The sequence below is a fragment of the Pseudorasbora parva genome, chromosome 13 (assembly GCF_024679245.1).
Source record: "Pseudorasbora parva isolate DD20220531a chromosome 13, ASM2467924v1, whole genome shotgun sequence".
NCBI classification, from domain to species: Eukaryota; Metazoa; Chordata; class Actinopteri; order Cypriniformes; family Gobionidae; genus Pseudorasbora; species Pseudorasbora parva.
In genome coordinates, this window is record NC_090184.1 from 1,008,522 (window position 1) to 1,028,809 (window position 20,288).

General features: G+C 41.4%; 2 protein-coding genes across 2 annotated transcripts in view; one reads left to right on the top strand and one right to left on the bottom strand.

Annotated features, from left to right (window-relative positions):
• The window catches only part of cacna2d3a (calcium channel, voltage-dependent, alpha 2/delta subunit 3a), a 164,122-nt gene that overhangs the window by 127,724 nt on the left and 16,110 nt on the right, over positions 1-20,288 (top strand). Inside the window, exons 28-30 of the mRNA XM_067412885.1 lie at positions 19,647-19,708; positions 20,024-20,068; positions 20,165-20,227. Coding sequence (XP_067268986.1) covers positions 19,647-19,708; positions 20,024-20,068; positions 20,165-20,227 — 170 coding nt within the window. The remainder of the gene's footprint in view (positions 1-19,646; positions 19,709-20,023; positions 20,069-20,164; positions 20,228-20,288) is intronic.
• LOC137038380 (leucine-rich repeat and transmembrane domain-containing protein 1) lies at positions 1,862-11,027 on the bottom strand. The gene is made up of 3 exons (XM_067412884.1): positions 10,758-11,027; positions 5,273-5,866; positions 1,862-3,005 (listed from the first exon to the last, which is right to left on the bottom strand). The coding sequence occupies exons 1-3, from the start codon at positions 10,762-10,764 to the stop codon at positions 2,539-2,541; spliced, it is 1,068 nt and encodes a 355-aa protein (XP_067268985.1). The 5' UTR covers positions 10,765-11,027; the 3' UTR covers positions 1,862-2,538.

Below are 20,288 nucleotides of genomic sequence, written 5' to 3' on the forward strand. Positions count from 1 at the left end.
CCACTGGGTGGCGCTGTACTCATGTCGTCATCTGCCTCGCAATGTTTGGAATTACTTTGATGAAAATTGAAAATGATCTAATTGATCATTAATCAATTTTAAAACTAATTAATATGAAATTATAATTATAATATCACCAGCACAACGAGAATCACATGAAATCAAAACTCCAGTGGAATGAGGAAAGACAGAGATCACTGCATCACGATTGAGGGTGAGATTTTATGAGCCCAAATATTCAAATACAATATTTTGGGAAAATGCCCATCCCTAGTTTAATCCCAGTGATTAACTAGGAAACTTAAAAATGCCACTTCATGACAAAAAGGTTGCCGACCCCCTAAACCCGGATCGCCCTCCTTCCCGTTTGTGGTTGATATTTGCACAGTCTGGATAAATAAACTAAAAAGAACTAAAAAATATGAACAAGGTCTTCAAACCAGGGCTGTGTTTCCCAAAAGCATCGTTAGCCAACTATGGTTGCAAGTTCTGTCGTTATCAGCGTCACTAACGTGTGTAGTTGCAACGACAGATCTCGACCTGTGGTTAAAAGCAGAGTTTGCATGACATGTGGACTTAATCTTGCTCAATATAAGCGAGCTGACGTTCAATACAATCTGTATCTTTTATTTCGAATACATACAAATGTAATTTATGTATTTTAGTTTGTGAAGAGATTTAAAGCACCTCTAGTACATAAGAACGAGCCTAGGATTAAAACTGGAAATAAAGAAAAATAAGTAAGAAAAATAAGAATAAGAAAGAAAGTCCTCAGGTGCCATGTCCATAATTTATAGCAAAATATCTAGCATGAATTCAAACTCACAATAATTAATTGAAAGCAGCTATTACTCCACCACCTGCGTGACATTAACCAACATGGTTAAACGACGGGAAACAGTCGTGACTAGCTAATTGATTTCTTCAATGATTGATTTCTTCAACGATTGATTTCTTCAACGATTGATTTCTTCAACGATTGATTTCTTCAATGATTGATTTCTTCAGCGATTGATTTCTTCAATGATTGATTTCTTCAACGATTGATTTCTTCAATGATTGATTTCTTCAACGATTGATTTCTTCAATGATTGATTTCTTCAGCGATTGATTTCTTCAAAGATTGATTTCTTCAACGATTAGATTTTTTCAACGATTGATTTCTTCAAAGATTGATTTCTTCAACGATTAGATTTCTTCAATGATTGATTTCTTCAACGATTAGATTTCTTCAATGATTAGATTTCTTCAATGATTGATTTCTTCAACGATTGATTTCTTCAACGATTAGATTTCTTCAGCGATTGATTTCTTCAACGATTGATTTCTTCAACGATTAGATTTCTTCAATGATTGATTTCTTCAATGATTGATTTCTTCAACGATTGATTTCTTCAACGATTGATTTCTTCAACGATTGATTTCTTCAACGATTGATTTCTTCAATGATTGATTTCTTCAAAGATTGATTTCTTCAAAGATTGATTTCTTCAACGATTGATTTCTTCAACGATTGATTTCTTCAATGATTGATTTCTTCAACGATTGATTTCTTCAATGATTGATTTCTTCAACGATTGATTTCTTCAAAGATTGATTTCTTCAACGATTGATTTCTTCAACGATTGATTTCTTCAATGATTGATTTCTTCAACGATTGATTTCTTCAATGATTGATTTCTTCAATGATTGATTTCTTCAACGATTGATTTCTTCAACGATTGATTTCTTCAATGATTGATTTCTTCAATGATTAGATTTCTTCAATGATTGATTTCTTCAATGATTGATTTCTTCAACGATTAGATTTCTTCAACGATTGATTTCTTCAACGATTGATTTCTTCAGTGAGTTACGTCATTGAATGGGAAACACACCCCAGTTTGAGATCTGTTGTGGAAACTGTGAAGTTGCTGTGGCATTTTGTTGCACAATTAAAAGGGTAATTCACTGCTGGCAAAATGGGCTTTTTATAAAACTTGGTTGAAAGGAGCTTTTTTAACTGACTAAACTGAAGGAAAATTGAGTAGAAGGGCTGTGGAGTTCAACTTTTCACCATAAACGTAGGGAAACTTCAGAACCCATAATGCAATGGGGTAAGACGAGTAAACAGGGAAATCTGAGTGCAGATAACATGGAAGACGAGTACACTATAGACACTCTAACAATAGTTGAACATCTGCGAACGTGTCCTGTAAAACCGCAACGTTCGATTGGATTGACAAAGAGCCAACTGTCTTTTTGCCAGAAGTTTGGCCTGTTGCTTTTACTCTAGAAACGTGCGAGTGCATTTGCTTGAGCAGCCTGAAAATACAGTTCTTCTAGCCTGATTGAAGCTACAGAAGAAGCATATTCTATCTAATAGCCTTTCCCCTTTAGGTAGGAACTGTATTTGCATGTCTATAAAATAGCTGCCCGGGGACGTCGCCGATATGGCTGCCAAGTGCATTGACTTGCCTTGAAAGGAACTTAGATACACAACCGTATGTGGATACTGTGGAGTGTATCATTGATGTGTGTTTGTGCATGATCTTTGGATCACTCCAGTGGCTCCTTCTTCTCCTCTCTTTCATTGTTTTTCCGCTCTTCTCCTACACCTGCGTCTTTTGCTTTCTGCTTCAGCTCTCTTTGATACTTGGCGTTGATTGCTGCATAGGCACATCCGTAAACGGCTGCTGCCAACATCATCAATCCCACGATTCCACAAATGACTCCCGTGATGACCACTGTGGCTATGGCGTGCCTGTAGTTGGCAGGCCGGGGTCTCTGCTTGGCCTCACATTCGGGGAGAATCCCCTCTCCTGGCGGGCTGAAGTCACTCCCAGGGCTCGGATGGAGCTGTCCGCTGAGCATGCGGTGTTTGCCATCCAGGTAATGGATGTTGGCGAACAGGTAGCTGTAGCTGGTGATCATGCAGGAGTGGAACAGCTCGTAGGGAATGTGTCTGAGGTCTCGCTCCAGCATGAGATGAGGCTGAGCGCACGTGATGCCATCGACCACACCACCTAAGAAAGAGAGAGTAAATGATGATGGAAGGCATCTTCACTATGTAAATACTCATCAATTTTGAGCATCCTGGTGGTATTTGGTCAAACATATCTCATGAGCTCTCTCGAAGTATGCATTTATTTGTCATTTTTAAATTTTGGAAACTGAGCGTAAAAGTGGACTTTAAAGATTTCTTATCCTGTTGCGCCTTTTATAGGCCATGATCAGCGGCCGTTTGTGCAACAAATTGATTGAACTAAAAGAAAAAAACTGGTTTCATTGGAAAAAAAACGTACCTGTGGCAACGTTTTTGCAAACCACAAAAAACGTCCCTGCAGTTTCAAAGTGAAATGTCCACTAGGCGGTGCTAAAAGCTTAGTTTTTTTCTGGAACAGATGTGGTGAATCTGGCATGTTTTGTTACGTTGTTTTTTTAATGTACACCCACACTAAACTGTAAACCGACCCGATAGTGTTAACAACAGCAAATGTGACACAAATAAAATTGTATCCGTGTCATTTTAGCTTGTGTTTCAAACTCGTCTTTGAGCTCTTTTATCACGACTCGTTCTTCACAGGAATATTCGGTCCCAAGCTTTCAGCATCACAAATACAAATAAGTTCCAGCTGAGCAATCAAGCTTTGGTGTGTCAGAAAAGCCCAACATATGGAGCTGGTTAAGTGACGCAAACTCAACATGTATTTGTTGACAAATCATGGACTATGGTTAAAAATAATAATAACAAATGCCTCTAGTGTTCATTTCTGTTGGAAGCTGCAATGATATGTACCTATTGGTACGTATTTTGTGGTTTGCAAAACCGTTGCCACATAAACGTTTTGCCAATGAGATAAGGTTGCAAAAATAATATCTGGTTAATTAAATTGGTAAATTGGTTAAAGGGTACATAACACACATAGTTTCTGCTAGTCTCATGTTAATCGTGCGTATCTATAGTAGTGTTGATCCTTCATATCTCACAAGAGTCTTTAGTTTATCATATTTATAAAAGACAGATACACTGTACCGATTCTTAAAATAAAATAAAAAACGTTCAGAGTATTCTGAAACTTATATGAATCCTGAAGGAGTGTGTTTGGCACAGAAATACTCCGTCATATGTCCAACTAGAATTGTTTTTTTTTGTTTTTTTACACGTTTATCATGAGAATCAACTCTTTAACAGTGTAAATAAGGCAGAATTCATGAAATAGCATTAGACATCCCCCTTTAAGTATATGACGTAATAGACAAGATACTCTTAATAAAGTAATTATAAAAACTACCCTTTCAAAACTTTACAAAAAGGCTCTAAAAAAATCAGTTCTGGGGCAAATATTGGCCCTTAAGTTAAAATCTGACCTGGATATGTACGCAATAAATAAGTGCACAGTCTGGACAGAGTGATCAGGACTATGATAGGGGTGTCCAAAGCCCAAAACTCATAACTCACCTAATGCAAATATAAACATATAGGCCTTTTCTTACTGCCTAACGTAAATGAACACAATCCAAGTTTAGCAGCAAACAAAAAAAGTTAAACTGCAGGTCACACCATCCGACTTTTCAAAGTAACTAGCAATAGCAGTTTAAAAGACACTTGATGCAAGAATGAGTTCCATGCTCTGCCGACTAGAGGGAAAATCCATGGAGCCCTAACAGGTGCGTCCCAAATCCGGAGCCAGCTGCATTAAAGCTGTATGTAAGATGATCGCCAATACAATTGTGAGCTCCGCTAAGCATTTAACTCATCCACACTTACCAAGAAAAGAATTGCCCTGGCTGAGAGCAAGACAGGGCACTCAACCTAAACTTCACAAAGAGCATAACACTGGCTCTATTTTCTCTGAAAGGAAATGGGAGATTATTCTGACTTAGTGAAGTTCACAACATAATTTCGAGAGGAGTTAACCCATCTAATATTTCAATTAGCAACGTACACAAACACAAGTTCGGGAGGCGTGAACCCATCTTATCTTTCAATCAACCGCTAAGCATATAAATAGCCTCCTACCTCCTTCAGGCATCAGTCGATTTGCATCCCTCCACCTCCCCAACTCCACCTACTTACATTCATGTTTACCTTTCTCTTATTCCTAGCACTAGTAGTCCCTAGGGGGTAAATCTAAGCTTGAGTAGAAGTGGCTTCCTCGAGCCCCTCCACTGTGGACAGCAAGCCAAATAAGCTTAAACCTTATCAGCTAAAGAGCATATGGATATACAAACTTGTGAATGGGTGGAAAATTTAGGGTGAAATAATTTTAGGTGGAAACTCTATTGTTACCTTTGAAGACAAATGTCTCCAACCATAGTTTGAGTCCTATCAGCTGACAGTCACATCTCCATGGATTTCCCTTCAGTTGCAGAACTTTCAGATTTCCAAGAGCCTCCAGGTGTATACGGTCGAGCTTAGTTATCCGATTATAATGGAGAGACAGATGGGTGAGATAATGGAAGCTATCAGCAAGAGCTCCAGGTAGACCACCTATGGTGTTGTAGGACAGGTCCAATACGGTTAGATTTCTTATGGAAACCAGAAGGCGCCGGTCCACTTCCCGGATAGAGTTATTGGCCAGGCTGAGGACCTTCAAGCTTCTGAGTCCCAGAAGGGCACTAGAGGAAAGCATTGTGATTGAATTGTTTGCGAGGTCCAGAATTTGAAGTTGTGGTGTCTCTCGAAAGGACATGGAGCTCAGGCCTCGGAGTCGGTTGTTTTGGAGATACAGCTCCAGAGTGTCTTGATGGAGTTGACGAGGAACATCATACAGTCCTCGTCCCCGGCAGTCCACCACTTTGGTGTGAGTGTCACAGAAGCACTCCTTGGGGCAAGATGAGACAGTCTGGAGTAGTAAGAGGCTGGATAATGCAAAGACCGCACCTGGTGAAAATATAAAGAAACTGACAAAGTTACCATAGCATTCATGTGGCCTTCAGTCTCAGACTTTAGTCGATCTCATACAAACAGTATTGCAGTTTTGTGATTGTTTATATTATTGCACAGCTCTATAGATCAAGCTTCATATAAAAGTATACCCAGCTTAACCACTTACATACAGTATACTCATTAAAGCGATATATACTAGCAAATCTCAACTGCCTGATTGTTCATGTCATTGCAAAATGTAACTATATTATTGTCATGGATAATATGTGATTGCTAGTCATAATAGGTCAATGTTAAGATTAAGTTTTTTTTACAAAGCACATTTACATTATACACAATATAACCAAACAATAAAATAATAGCATAACTCAAAAAGTTTCCATTCAAGATCGTGTTTAGAGTTGGTGGGCGGGCTTAACTTAATGACGGCAGAGTTGCGCTTGCGTGGTACTTGTAAACAAAGAAGCGGGCGAACGGCGGTCTTTCGAATCAGCTTTGACCGCGACTCTGGAAGACTTGTTGTTAAGCTTTTCTTTGAGAAAAGCTCAAAGAATGGCACTGAAGTCAATCTTAAGAAGGGAAGATGTGTTCAGAGTTTTGCCGACTGGATACGGCAAAAGTTTCCATTCAAGATCGTGTTACACTTTGAGAGATTGTTTTTTGTCTGTAGACGTGAATGATGCATGCAATGTTCAGATTGCTTCTCATCACATTCATCTGTCCATTAGCCAGGGAAGTCTAGCAACTCTCCGTTGGTTTGCGACCTGGAAAAACCAAACTCTGGTCAGGCCAATCACATTGTGTATAGAGTCGGTGGGCGGGGTTTAACGTAATGATGGCAGAGTTGTGGTGGTGCTACTTGTAAACAAAGAAGCTGGCGAATGGCGGTCTTTCAAATCGGCTTTGGCCGCGGCTCTGGAAGACTTGAAGATTAGCTTTTCTCTGAGAAAAGAACAAAGGGAAAGATTAAAAAGGGAAGATGTGTTCTGAGTTTTGCTGACTGGATATGGCGAATCAATTAGCTCCGCTTCACTTTCTTCATTGCTATGGTTGGTTATAGAGCTATCCTATTGCGTGCAGAGGGAGTTTGAAAGACAACCGTTTATCCCGCCTCTCGGATTGAGCCCTGCCAATTTTGAGATTCCAGACCCAACATCTTGATGTTCATCTTAGAGGTCAGGAACTGTTTTTACCAAGATGAGATTGCATTGCTTTAAGTGTTCCTGTGCAAAGTTCCCATTGACAGGCTTTGGGTCCTGTGTGATTGTCATTGGGGAACCTGGAGTAGGCCATAAGGCTCATGGCTCATAAATTGCCTGGAACTTTTGGCTGTGCTCTTGATTCTTATAGCTTTTCTTTCAATCATGCTGGGATTTCACATACTGTCATGGCCTGATATAGCCAGTCAACTATATGAGTCAATAGGGGGTGCAGTGTGAGCTGGGAAATGGAGACTACATCTTCATCCCAATATTACTTGGGAGTGGAAGTCACTGGTGCCTGCAGAGATGCAAGAATGTGTTCCTTCCACTGATCTATACACCGAACAGGCATAACATTATAATAATATTGTGTTGGTCCCCCTTTTGCAGCCCCATACGCCTCAAACTGAGCTGCTCTGTGTATTCTGACAGCTTTCTATCAGAACCAGCATTAACTTCTGGAGCAGTTTGAGCTCCAGTAGCTCGTCTGTTTGATCGGACCCCACGGGCCAGCCTTCGCTCCCCACGTGCATCAATGAGCCTTGGCCGCCCATGACCCTGTGGCCGGTTCTCCACTGGTCCTTCCTTGGAGCACTTTTGATAGATACTGACCACTGCAGACCGGGAACAGCCCACAAGAGCTGCAGTTTTGGAGATGCTCTGACCCAGTCGTCTAGCCGTCACAATCTGGCCAAACTCGCTCAAATCCTTACGCTTGCCCATTTCTCCTGCTTCACACACATCAACTCTGAGGATGAAATGTTCACTTGCTGCCTAATATATCCCACCCAATAACAGGAGCCATGATGAAGAGATCATTAGTGTTATTCACTTCTCAATGCTCATATGTTATGCCTGATCGTGTATGTTTATATATGACAGTATTGCTCATAGAATTCAAAGCCACCGGAAATGTTTGGGCGGCCATATTGCTATTCCCAACCGACAGAGGGCAACAAAAATCTTGCTCAGATATGGATCAAACTGCTTGGTTTTCCAAACTTGGTAACCCTTCTGAACGCATCTCTTATCAGGTGGGACCTGCTTTTTGCAGGATTGTGAGAGGATTCGGCACCAACAGTTGGAGAAATGGGAGCCCAGTGTGTGGCTCTTGATGGCTCACAATCGGAGAGTCCCTCAGTAATATATTGTGTAAACCTATTGTGTTCAGAAACAGATCTATCTATATCCAGGATCAAGGTCTATGTTGGGGCAGTAGCAGCTGGTCATAAGGCTTGTTCAATTTCGACCAGCACACTTCCCGGTTGGACTCTCCTTTTGTCCAGATCCCACACACAAACGACAATGGTCCAACCAGTTGTGTGTTTCATATGAAGACTGCTCAACGTGATTGGATGTTTTCAAACATAGTCTTGTTGGGTTACCGGAACAGATGTGGTGACTCTGGCATGTTTTGTTACGTTGTTTTTTTAACGTACACCCACACTAAACCCTAAACCGACCCAATAGTGTTAACAACAGCAAATGTGACAAAAAATAAAATTGTATCTGTGTTATTTTAGCTTGTGTTTCAAACTCGTCTTTGAGCTCTTTTATCATGACTCGTTCTTCACGGGATTCGTTACCGAGCTTTCAGCATTGCAAATACAAATCTGTCCCAGCTGAGCTATCGAGCTTTGGTGTGTCAGAAAAGCCAAACACATGGAGCTGTTTAGGTGATGCAAACTCCAAAATGTATTAGTTTACAAAACATGGACTATGGTTAAAAAAAAACATGATAAAAATGCTGTTTTACTGCCTCTAGTGTTCATTTCTGTAGGAAACGGCAGTGATATGCACGTATTGGTAGGTATTTTGTGGTTTGCAAAAACATTGCCACAGGTACGTTTAGCCAATGAAACCAGGTTGGAAAAAGACGCTGGCGTTGGTGTTTAAAAAAGCGCTCACAAATTCTTTGAAAACATAGTTTACTCCATATGATTATAATGTAAATCAGACGCTGGCAGCTCCAAAAAAGACGTCAAGTGTGAACACGCCCTTAGATGTCTTTTTATTACTGCTCAGAGGTAGAATGAGTGCATCTACACTACAATTACGATTGCATAAGACAATGTTACGAGATCGGTGCTTCTTACTCAGTGCAGAGAGAACGTATGCGTCAGTGAATCATTCGCACAATTCGTTCAAAAATGCTGAATCATTCAAGAGCAAAACACTACTTTACTTTGTTCGGTACTGTTTTTGTTTGGTGACATGGACAATATTTTGTCTTGAAACTGTCAGTTAATAATAAATTATTATTGATTGAACTGTTGTATAAAGTTAATATCACATTTGCAGTCATGCTTATAATTATGAAAACTGCATTCTTGCCTAGCTACAAAGACAAGAATTCATATCCTATTGCCTTGCCTTAAATATCTCAGGCACATGCTTAATATATAAAATAGAAAAGGCTTGTAAGAGGCTAAAAGGGCAAGGCGCTCGAGGACCAACTTTGCAGATGCCTGATCTGGCCCATGTCTGAAGTATTGTGTGCGACTGCGATCATACACGTGTTGATGTTTTTAATGTTGTCTCAAGTATGAGCTGTAAAACTTCTGAGTGTGTGAATCCAGTATCCGTATCTGGATCTCTTTTTTTTAAAACATGTACTATAACACCTCAAAGATGTCAATTACAGAGATTTCAAAATACACAATCAACAAATTACACAGCTCACTGCAGTCTCTGTAAAGGCATCTCAAATGTAATGCTATTGATACGTATTGAACAACAATGTTACAAATTTAAATTCATTTACAACAAATTTTTGTTAGCACATTTTATGTTTCTAGGGAACATTTGTTTGACATTACCCCAAAGCCACAGTTAATTGGTATGTGTAACCACACACCGCCTGAAGTGAACTCAGTGTTGTGTCAATGTAGGACAGTGAGTATTATATCGGGTTATAGAATAATATATGGATTTTAGCTGATGTATTTAAAAAGGAGTTTGCTGGATAGCTACTGCAATGCTAACCATGCCAAGATAAGTACTTTATTATTGGTGGTTTGATGAGAATGTATGTTATTCCAGAAGTAACACGAATGTCCTTCATTGGTAAATTCTGTTAATCCTGGATATACAGTGAGATATTTCTGTAAGGATTTTGTTGCCGACAAAACTTTGGCAGCATTGGTGGTTTTGAATATTGTGCATAATTGACTTAAGAAAGGGACTAGGATGTATGTAAGATATTTCATATTATGCAAGACAACAGCTGTTAGTTTGCTTTGTATGCGCACTTGTTTGCAAATGTCGTATGTTGTTGCCCTTCTTACACGGATAGAAGCAGCGTTTGGACTGCATTTGTTCTCTGACCTGAAGGGTTGCTAAATTAAAGACGTCAGACTAATGAGAACAGGGATGTCCTCTCTCCATATTTTCAACCATGCTGAAAGTTTATTTTGGTATAGATGTTTCCCATTTGAAAGCAGATTAGGAGAATGAAACGCGTGAAAATGTTTACCAAAATTGATGGGCTCAAATGAAAAAAGTATTCGGTAATAATGCATTACTGACTTGATTACTGAATCAACTTAGCTTATGAATTTTACATCAACATTATTGAACTGAAATTAGCTGAGTAATGACATGGAATAACGGCTGAATAATTACTAATTCGAGCAGGAACCGTGTGTTGAATCTGTAAGTTTATGGCTGTTTCGGGAACTCACCTGTCATGGTTTCTAGAGCGTTCCTCCGGTCAGCCTGTCCAGGGTTAGTCCAGCATGTCCGATCAGATTAAAGCTCAGAATCCCAGAAATAAGAACTTGTGTTACTGGACGACAGGCATTTTCTTCTTCTGTGCCTCTTTCTATCTCTCTTTCGTTCTCTGTATATGTGTATGTATGCCAAAACCGTCATGTTTTGCTTGGTATCATCTTCACATCCATTGCCTCATACATAAGCCCACTCATATAAAAACACACTCTCATTGTCAAGGGTCACTCTCTCTCTCTCTCTCTCTCTCTCTCTCTCTCTCTCTCTCTCTCTCTCTCTCTCTCTCTCTCTCTCTCTCTCTCTCTCATATATACACACACAAACAGTGTTCTGTTGAACTGCTCTGACATCACTGAGTGTCCGCAGGCAGAGAACTGGCAGAGCGTGCCCTAGCATTTCTCTCGTTTCCTCACACACACACACACACACACACACACACACACACACACACACACACACACACACACACACACACACACACACACACACACACACACACACACACACACACACAGACACACACACACACACACACGCACATGCCTGAAGCTCCTTCACCAGCTCACGCGGTGTTGCTCACATGCACACTGCCTTCAGAAAGCACTGACCTCCTTTGCATTTACGAAGGCTATGCTATGTGCATTGTCCTTGTGAAGCTATAACATCATGCAGTTTCCTTTACACTCACTGTCTGAACTGAAGAACAGCTAAAGCTCTGTGTGCTCTGGGCCTATAGTATGTTCCTCCACCAAACATTCAAGTTAACCAGAAATCTCCATCCCAAAAAGACCAGAACTAACACCAAACCATCACTGGCGGCACTGAACATCACGACAGCCGGGTCAACTACACTGAAAAATTCTTTACACCAAAACTAATTGCACTCAGAAATTGCTAGTAAATTTCATGAAGGATAACTTGCTGTAATTAGGGGCCAAGCACCGAAGGTGATGAGGCACCTATTGAATCTGTTCTCGTAATTATTTCTTCCTCCGTGGACCAGCCCATAGAACCGTTTGCGGGAAAGTTGTAACGATTTGACATTCTGATAGAGGGCAGTCCCAACATTAAATACACCAATTTTGGTGTCTCTAATTCAATCCCTCTAGCGCCACCACCTGTCCAAAGTTGCATTCATGTTTATGCTAATATCTTTTGAACCTTAAGGGCTAGAAACTAAATCCGTCATTATATGTTTTCCGCCATTTTGAATTTTTCCCAAAACCTACTTTTGCGAACTCGTCCTAGATGGTTCGTCCAATTTGCAAGAAAATTGAACCAGATCATCTTCAGCCAGTGCCGACAAAAAGTTTTGTCTTGGAATTCAAGTTGATTCGTCAAAAAGTTTCCGATAAACCCGCAAACAAATCTTACGTAGTGCTTGCGAAAACAGTCGTAAGGCTGTATCTCCGCAACGCTTTATCGTATTCTGACCAAACTTGTTACATGTTGACACAAGCATGTCCTGAAGCAACATGCAGTGCAGCGCCACCTTCTGGTCCTGAGATAGGAAAAATGGCTATTTTTGCTTTTTTTTTGCTAAACCATTGGTCAAAAAATCATAAAAGTGGTCTCATCAGAATCGGGAAGTCATGCCGAGTCGAATGATATCAAATTTTACCATGTCGGCCATCTTGAATTATGTACCAAAATGCTGTATTTTATGAACGGCTGAACGGATTGCTATGAAACTCGGTATGGGTCATCACCATGATACCCTGAATCAGCCTGAGAAGTTTCGAAACAGCGCCACCTAGTGGAGATTTTTTTAAAAAGTGCTTATAACTTTGAGTGTGGTTGACATATTTTCACGAGACTCCTTAGACATATCTCCTTAGACTCCTGAATCGTTGCCCAGTCCAATGATACCACACTTGCCGTATGGTTTGTGCACCGTTGTAATTTACCGCTTTAAAAAAAATTAGCCGATAGCTTCAAAACCACTAGTCCGATCGAGACGAAACCAGTGTCAGAAGTTCAGAAACATAGATCGTTAGTCATTCGCGTGAGCGCAAATGTCAAAATTTTGATAGTAAGGGGTAGGAAAATCCAATCAAAGTCAGGCGTCAGGCTGAAACCCTACTGGAACTGTTCATTTCCCCATTATGCATCATTCTCCAGCTAAAACTGATCGGGCAGACCAAACCCTAAGTCGTAGAGACTTGAAACTTTCAGGGCTGGTAGTTCTCACAACGACTGCAGACGTCACTGAAGCCCGCCCTGATCAGCCTGACGGGGGCGCTACAGCGATCAAAAGAACGAAACGGCGATCAAAAGAACGAAACGGCGATCAAAAGAACGAAACGGCGATCAAAAGAACGAAACGGCGATCAAAAGTACGAAACGGCGATCAAAAGAACGAAACGGCGATCAAAAGTACGAAACGGCGATCAAAAGAACGAAATGGCGATCAAAAGTACGAAACGGCGATCAAAAGAACGAAACGGCGATCAAAAGTACGAAACGGCGATCAAAAGGACGAAACGGCGATCAAAAGGACGAAACGGCGATCAAAAGAACGAAACGGCGATCAAAAGTACGAAACGGCGATCAAAAGTACGAAACTGCGATCAAAAGTACGAAACGGCGATCAAAAGAACGAAACGGCGATCAAAAGTACGAAACGGCGATCAAAAGTACGAAACGGCGATCAAAAGAACGAAACGGCGATCAAAAGTACGAAACGGCGATCAAAAGAACGAAACGGCGATCAAAAGAACGAAACGGCGATCAAAAGTACGAAACGGCGATCAAAAGAACGAAACGGCGATCAAAAGAACGAAACGGCGATCAAAAGTACGAAACGGCGATCAAAAGAACGAAACGCCGATCAAAAGTACGAAACGGCGATCAAAAGAACGAAACGGCGATCAAAAGAACGAAACGGCGATCAAAAGAACGAAACGGCGATCAAAAGAACGAAACGGCGATCAAAAGAACGAAACGGCGATCAAAAGTACGAAACGGCGATCAAAAGAACGAAACGGCGATCAAAAGTACGAAACGGCGATCAAAAGAACGAAACGGCGATCAAAAGAACGAAACGGCGATCAAAAGAACGAAACGGCGATCAAAAGTACGAAACGGCGATCAAAAGTACGAAACGGCGATAAAAAGAACGAAACGGCGATCAAAAGGACGAAACGGCGATAAAAAGAACGAAACGGCGATCAAAAGGACGAAACGGCGATCAAAAGAACGAAACGGCGATCAAAAGAACGAAACGGCGATCAAAAGGACGAAACGGCAATCAAAAGAACGAAACGGCGATCAAAAGGACGAAACGGCGATCAAAAGAACGAAACGGCGATCAAAAGTACGAAACGGCGATCAAAAGTACGAAACGGCGATCAAAAGAACGAAACGGCGATCAAAAGGACGAAACGGCGATCAAAAGAACGAAACGGCGATCAAAAGTACGAAACGGCGATCAAAAGAACGAAACGGCGATCAAAAGTACGAAACGGCGATCAAAAGGACGAAACGGCGATCAAAAGAACGAAACGGCGATCAAAAGAACGAAACGGCGATCAAAAGAACGAAACGGCGATCAAAAGAACGAAACGGCGATCAAAAGTACGAAACGGCGATCAAAAGGACGAAACGGCGATCAAAAGTACGAAACGGCGATCAAAAGAACGAAACGGCGATCAAAAGAACGAAACGGCGATCAAAAGAACGAAACGGCGATCAAAAGAACGAAACGGCGATCAAAAGTACGAAACGGCGATCAAAAGTACGAAACGGCGATCAAAAGGACGAAACGGCGATCAAAAGTACGAAACGGCGATCAAAAGAACGAAACGGCGATCAAAAGTACGAAACGGCGATCAAAAGGACGAAACGGCGATCAAAAGTACGAAACGGCGATCAAAAGAACGAAACGGCGATCAAAAGTACGAAACGGCGATCAAAAGTACGAAACGGCGATCAAAAGGACGAAACTGCACACAATTCCTCAACCGTAAGGCGTAGCCTCGAGTGTCTGATATCGCTGGAATCCTTGGCTCAAGATGGTCAAAATGTGTGCCTAAGATTTGCTCGTTGGATTGGGGGAAAAATCAGCTATTTCGGTTTTTTTGCAAAACCTACTTTTGAGAACTAGTTCACAGATTGTTATTGATTTTTTATTCTAGTTTCCGTCTCACTCATTCCTTCGCAAACTGACCTTTCCATTGCTCTCCTGTCCCATCTTTGGAATATCAACAGACATTTCTGTAGATGTATTTTTAGATGTTACTGTGTAGGCAGATCTTAGATCATTTGTGCTATTAGAGTTACATTGACATTTAGTTGTGTGTGTGTGTGTGTGTGTGTGTGTGTGTGTGTGTGTGTGTGTGTGTGTGTGTGTGTGTGTGTGTGTGTGTGTGTGTGTGTGTGTGTGTGTGTGTGTGTGTGTGTGTGTGTGTGTGTGTGTGTGTGTTCTGACCTTGTTGTTCTAGTGTTTTGAACATGATGATGACTAAAAGACATGGGCCATTCTGAAGGAGTCATTAAAAACGAACTGAATTTATTGTATAATGTTCCCTGGCATTCACTCTTAATGCTGTTCAGATGATGGCTTGATTTTGAAGTAAACAGAAATAAACAACTTTGCAACAGAATGACTGACTTCACGAGTCCTTACATATCAAAACTATCATTTATGACAGATCAGGCTTTAGAATGAAGTTCAAGTTTATTTATAAAGCTCATTTAAAAACAACAAACATTGAACCAAACTGCTGATGGTGCTTAACATGGTTACTTAAGTTACAAAAGAACACCATATACACCATTGGCGGCGCATTGAGGCTGCTTTACTCCAGCTGGAACTGGGGCTTTAGTGAAGGAGCGCATCAAGAACGGCTCCAATACCAGTCGGTTGTGGCACAGAACCTTCTGGCATCTGCTATAAATCTGAAAATGAAGAGAACTTTCACCTATCATCAGGACAATGATCCAAAACACAATCATCAAAAGAATGACTTCATTAAAGAAAGATGAATGTTTGGGAAATGCTCATCTAGAGCCCAGATCCTACAGAGTATCTGTGAGGGCCGTGGACGGGAGACGCCCTCAAAATTCACCAGATCTGAAACGTTTTTGCAAAGAAGAGAGGATAAATGTTCTCAAGTCAAGATTTGCTGAACTGATAGACTCCTGTCCAAACACACTGAGCACTGTGGTAAAATAAAGCTCATGACTGCTTTAACCATATACACACTCTTCTTAATAAATAGTAGTTTTTTTTTTATCCCAATATCATATGCAGAGACAGCTATAAGTTATAACCTATAACTAACTTAATCATTAGCAGGGCTGTAACCACCATAGGCAGTGTAACCCCCCCCCCCCCCCCCCCCCCTCCCATTAATTGGAAATGGCCAAATTGTCAGCCTGACAAACTTTAAATTATCAAAAGATTTGATTATTATTTTTTAATGTTTTTATGTTGTACTCTTTTTTTTTATTAGAGAAAAAATATAGCAAATTAAAACCTGTTAAGCTGCATCGCAACTTTTGAAAATATCCTAAGAAATGCATACTCAGACTAAAACAGATACAGTTTGTGAATCCTTTGCACTAAAATCATAATTATGGTCTCATTTGAAAGCAGACACCTGGCAGTTTACTGTAAAGTCAAAATTATAATATTTTATATAATAAAAATAGCTATAATACGCTTTCTAAGTTTTGTAAATTTATTAGAAATGTATTTGTATGAAATATCTTTATGAAAATAAAATTGAAGTGGGCCTTGGAGAAATCTAGAAATGCACTACAGCTAAAGCCACAAGTCTGACCATGTTATATTTCAGATCTGAAGATGATAAATCTAAAACTCTGAATTTTATTCAATGTTTTACAAGATAGTTTCATGTGATTTTATTTTGAGATATCTCTAAAATATCAACTAATGTTTATTGCCATGTCTTCTCAGCTTTCATTCGCTGTATTGCCTCTATTGTTTAGAGGTGCAAACTGCCCCATTCAGTTTGTCTCCCCGGCACACATTCACACTTCTGCGGACTGGTTATGGCTCTAATTATTATTCTTTTGTCTGCATTATAATTACTAACGATTCTCTATTCAAACTGTTCTATTCAAACCTCATTTCTAAATTAAACCAAAATGCATTTCGTCTAAATAAGCATTTCAGTAGTTTTACATTTAAAAAATGTTCATAAAAATAAATTATTTGCTCAGTGGCAGGTGCATCTAGGGCAAGCTAGCATGTTTTAGCAGGCGAGGTTGAAGACCCCCACGGCGGAGCAGACGACCACCACAGCATTGCAGGCGAGGTTGAAGACCCCCACGGCGGAGCAGACGACCACCACAGCATTGCAGGCGAGGTTGAAGACCCCCACGGCAGAGCAGATGACCACAACAGTAGTGTAGATGGTCTTGATGACCCCCACGGCAGAGCAGATGACCACAACAGTAGTGTAGATGGTCTTGATGACCCCCACGGCAGAGCAGATGACCACAACAGTAGTGTAGATGGTCTTGAAGACCCCCACGGCAGAGCAGACGACCACCACAGTAGTGTAGATGGTCTTGAAGACCCCCACGGCAGAGCAGATGACCACAACAGTAGTGTAGATGGTCTTGAAGACCCCCACGGCGGAGCAGACGACATCAACAGTAGTGTAGATGGTCTTGATGACCCCCACGGCAGAGCAGACGACCACCACAGTAGTGTAGATGGTCTTGAAGACCCCCACGGCAGAGCAGACGACATCAACAGTAGTGTAGATGGTCTTGATGACCCCCACGGCAGAGCAGACGACATCAACAGTAGTGTAGATGGTCTTGATGACCCCCACGGCGGAGCAGACGACCACCACAGTAGTGTAGATGGTCTTGAAAACCCCCACAGTGGAGCAGGCAGAGCAGGTGGTCCAGCCAGAGCCCTCTCTGGACTCGGTACACGGGCGGGAGCCCTCTCGGGACTCTGGTCAGTGGCTGAAGGTTCTGGAAGATGTGTTGAAACAACATGAGGCTCTGGAAGGTCTGCTGAGATGACACGAGGCTCTGGAAGGTCTGCTGAGACAACATGAGGCTCTGGAAGGTCTGCTGAGACAACATGAGGCTCTGGAAGGTCTGCTGAGATGACACGAGGCTCTGGAAGGTCTGCTGAGACGACATGAGGCTCTGGAAGGTCTGCTGAGAACGACATGAGGCTCTGGAAGGTCTGCGGAGATGTCATGAGGTGGTGCACAAACCATACATATTGTCGAAGACACAGGTTCGGCGGCCATCTTGTCTGAGGACACAGGCTTGGCGGCCTTCTCTGGACACTGGTCAGGGGCTATCACTTGGCTCTCGATAGTGACTGTGATGGCAGGAGACTCTGGACTGTCGGGTACTGCGGGAATGCAGTGTTCCTCCTCTGCGACTCCCACAGTAAATGTAGAACCACTTAACCATAGGGCATAGTCCAGAAACTCGATAAGTGACCCTCGAGGACCATCACGGATGAGTTTCGATTGGTAATAATCTTTAAGTCCACAACAATAAAAGTCAATAATAGCACAATCTGGAAAGTCTATAAGGTATGCAAGTGTAACAGAGGCCAGCTAGTAGTAGTTGCTGTGCGAGTAAACCTCACTCCTCTGACCTCAAGAGATGCTCTAGCGACTGACGCTAGAGGTTGCAGCCTTTAGCCTCCTTGTTAGAGCGTCCGACTCTCATGCCGGTGGACCAGGGTTCGAGTCCCGGTCCGAACAGTAGGGGTTACATTGGTGCCGTGACCCGGATGGGAGTGAGGTTTAGGGGGGTGAGTGTAACAGAGGCCAGCTAGTAGCAGTTGCTGTGCGAGTAAACCTCACTCCTCTGACCTCAAGAGATGCTCTAGCGACTGACGCTAGAGGTTGCAGCCTTTAGCCTCCTTGTTAGCGCGTCCGACTCTCATGCTGGTGGACCCAGGTTCGAGTCCCGGTCCGAACAGTAGGGGTTACACAAGTTCCAGAAAATCTCTGTTGTGGTCCTCAAGTGGTTGATTACCTGGACAGAGTGGTTTAGGCATTAAGTGTGCATATATATGATTATCACTATAATAAAATTAAATATAATAATAATAGATTTTATTTTATAATGCACTTTTCATTCCGAAGAATCTCAAAGTGCAACAAAGGAAAAAAAAAAAATCAGACGATGGGGATCGCCGCAGCACCACGCAGGAGGCAAGCGAAGTTTACCAGGCACTTCTGTGGACACACCGGGGTCGGCAAAGAAGTCCAAGCCATTCCATGGCTCCAGGATGATATAGCTGCTGGTGATAAGTGTAAACACGGTGACTCTGCTTTCAGAACATGGCTCTGTTTGTTTGAGCGACTCACCAGCTGTTGTCTGGAGAAAGATATCCGTTTACATTCACATTCATCTCGCTGGCAGTTGCCCATCTGGCACGGGTAATGTGCTATTAGAACTTTTATGAATTGCATAAGTTTGGATGTTTGTTGACCAGTGACTGATGGAGGGAGCAAGGTGGGAGACATTAGGAATTTGTTTTATTTATTTATTTATATTATTGCCTTTTTGTCAGTTTTTGTTTAGTAAAATTAGGCAATGCTGCATCAGGACCCGTGGTTTACGGTGATTTTAGAACAGATAAGCAGCGTTTTTGGGCACGACTCGGAGCTGTAAACAATCCTTCTACCAAGCGATGTAGTTTGTCAGCAATGTTTTACAGAATGATTTCCACACAACACAAACACAGTGATTTCAAACAAGTGTTTCACCCTATCATAGTCAAGGAACAGAAATATCTGTTTTATCATTTGAATTCTTCTTTAAATAAATTACAATCACAAAAATTCACTGACAACTTGCCATGGTTTGTTTTAATGTTTCATCAGCTGTGGGTATTCAGATGAAACTCGAGTTCTTCCAGAGAAAGTTCTGGACTGCCAGCAGACAGGTAATAACACACACACACACACACACACACACACACACACACACACACACACACACACACACACAAACACACAAACACACACCAAAACCCATCACACATTTTTTTTCTGCATTTTTACATTTTCAGACAAACTCATTCTGTAAGATTCATAAGCTTGTTTCCTCATGGGGACTTTATTTATGTCCCCACAATGACATGAGTCCCCATGAGTCTGTGTGCCTTCAGGGTGAAGTCCCCACCGGGACAGAAAGACATATATACACACACACACACACACAGACTCACTAAATATTGTTTTAATCTTGTATCCTTCAGTGTGCAGCACTTGACGGGAAGTGTTCCATCAGCTGTGACAATGATGTGAGTGTCCATATTTACTCTTTCTCTATACAGTATTTGCAGTATACAGCTCTATTTTCATGTTTTTGTTATTTTCTTTTCCTCCACCCTATGTAGGATATCAGCTGTTACCTCATAGACAACAATGGATTCATTATTGTGGCTGAGGATCAGTCTTTGGTAAGGGACATTTATCTCAAGTATCATCCAGTTTGCGCTTCTGTATACTTGACTAATAAAT

Coding starts and splice junctions, on each gene's coding strand:
- LOC137038380 (XM_067412884.1), bottom strand. Junction 3,006..5,272: donor GGAGACATTTGTCTTCAAAG/GTAACAATAGAG, acceptor TCTCTTTCTTAG/GTGGTGTGGTCGATGGCATC.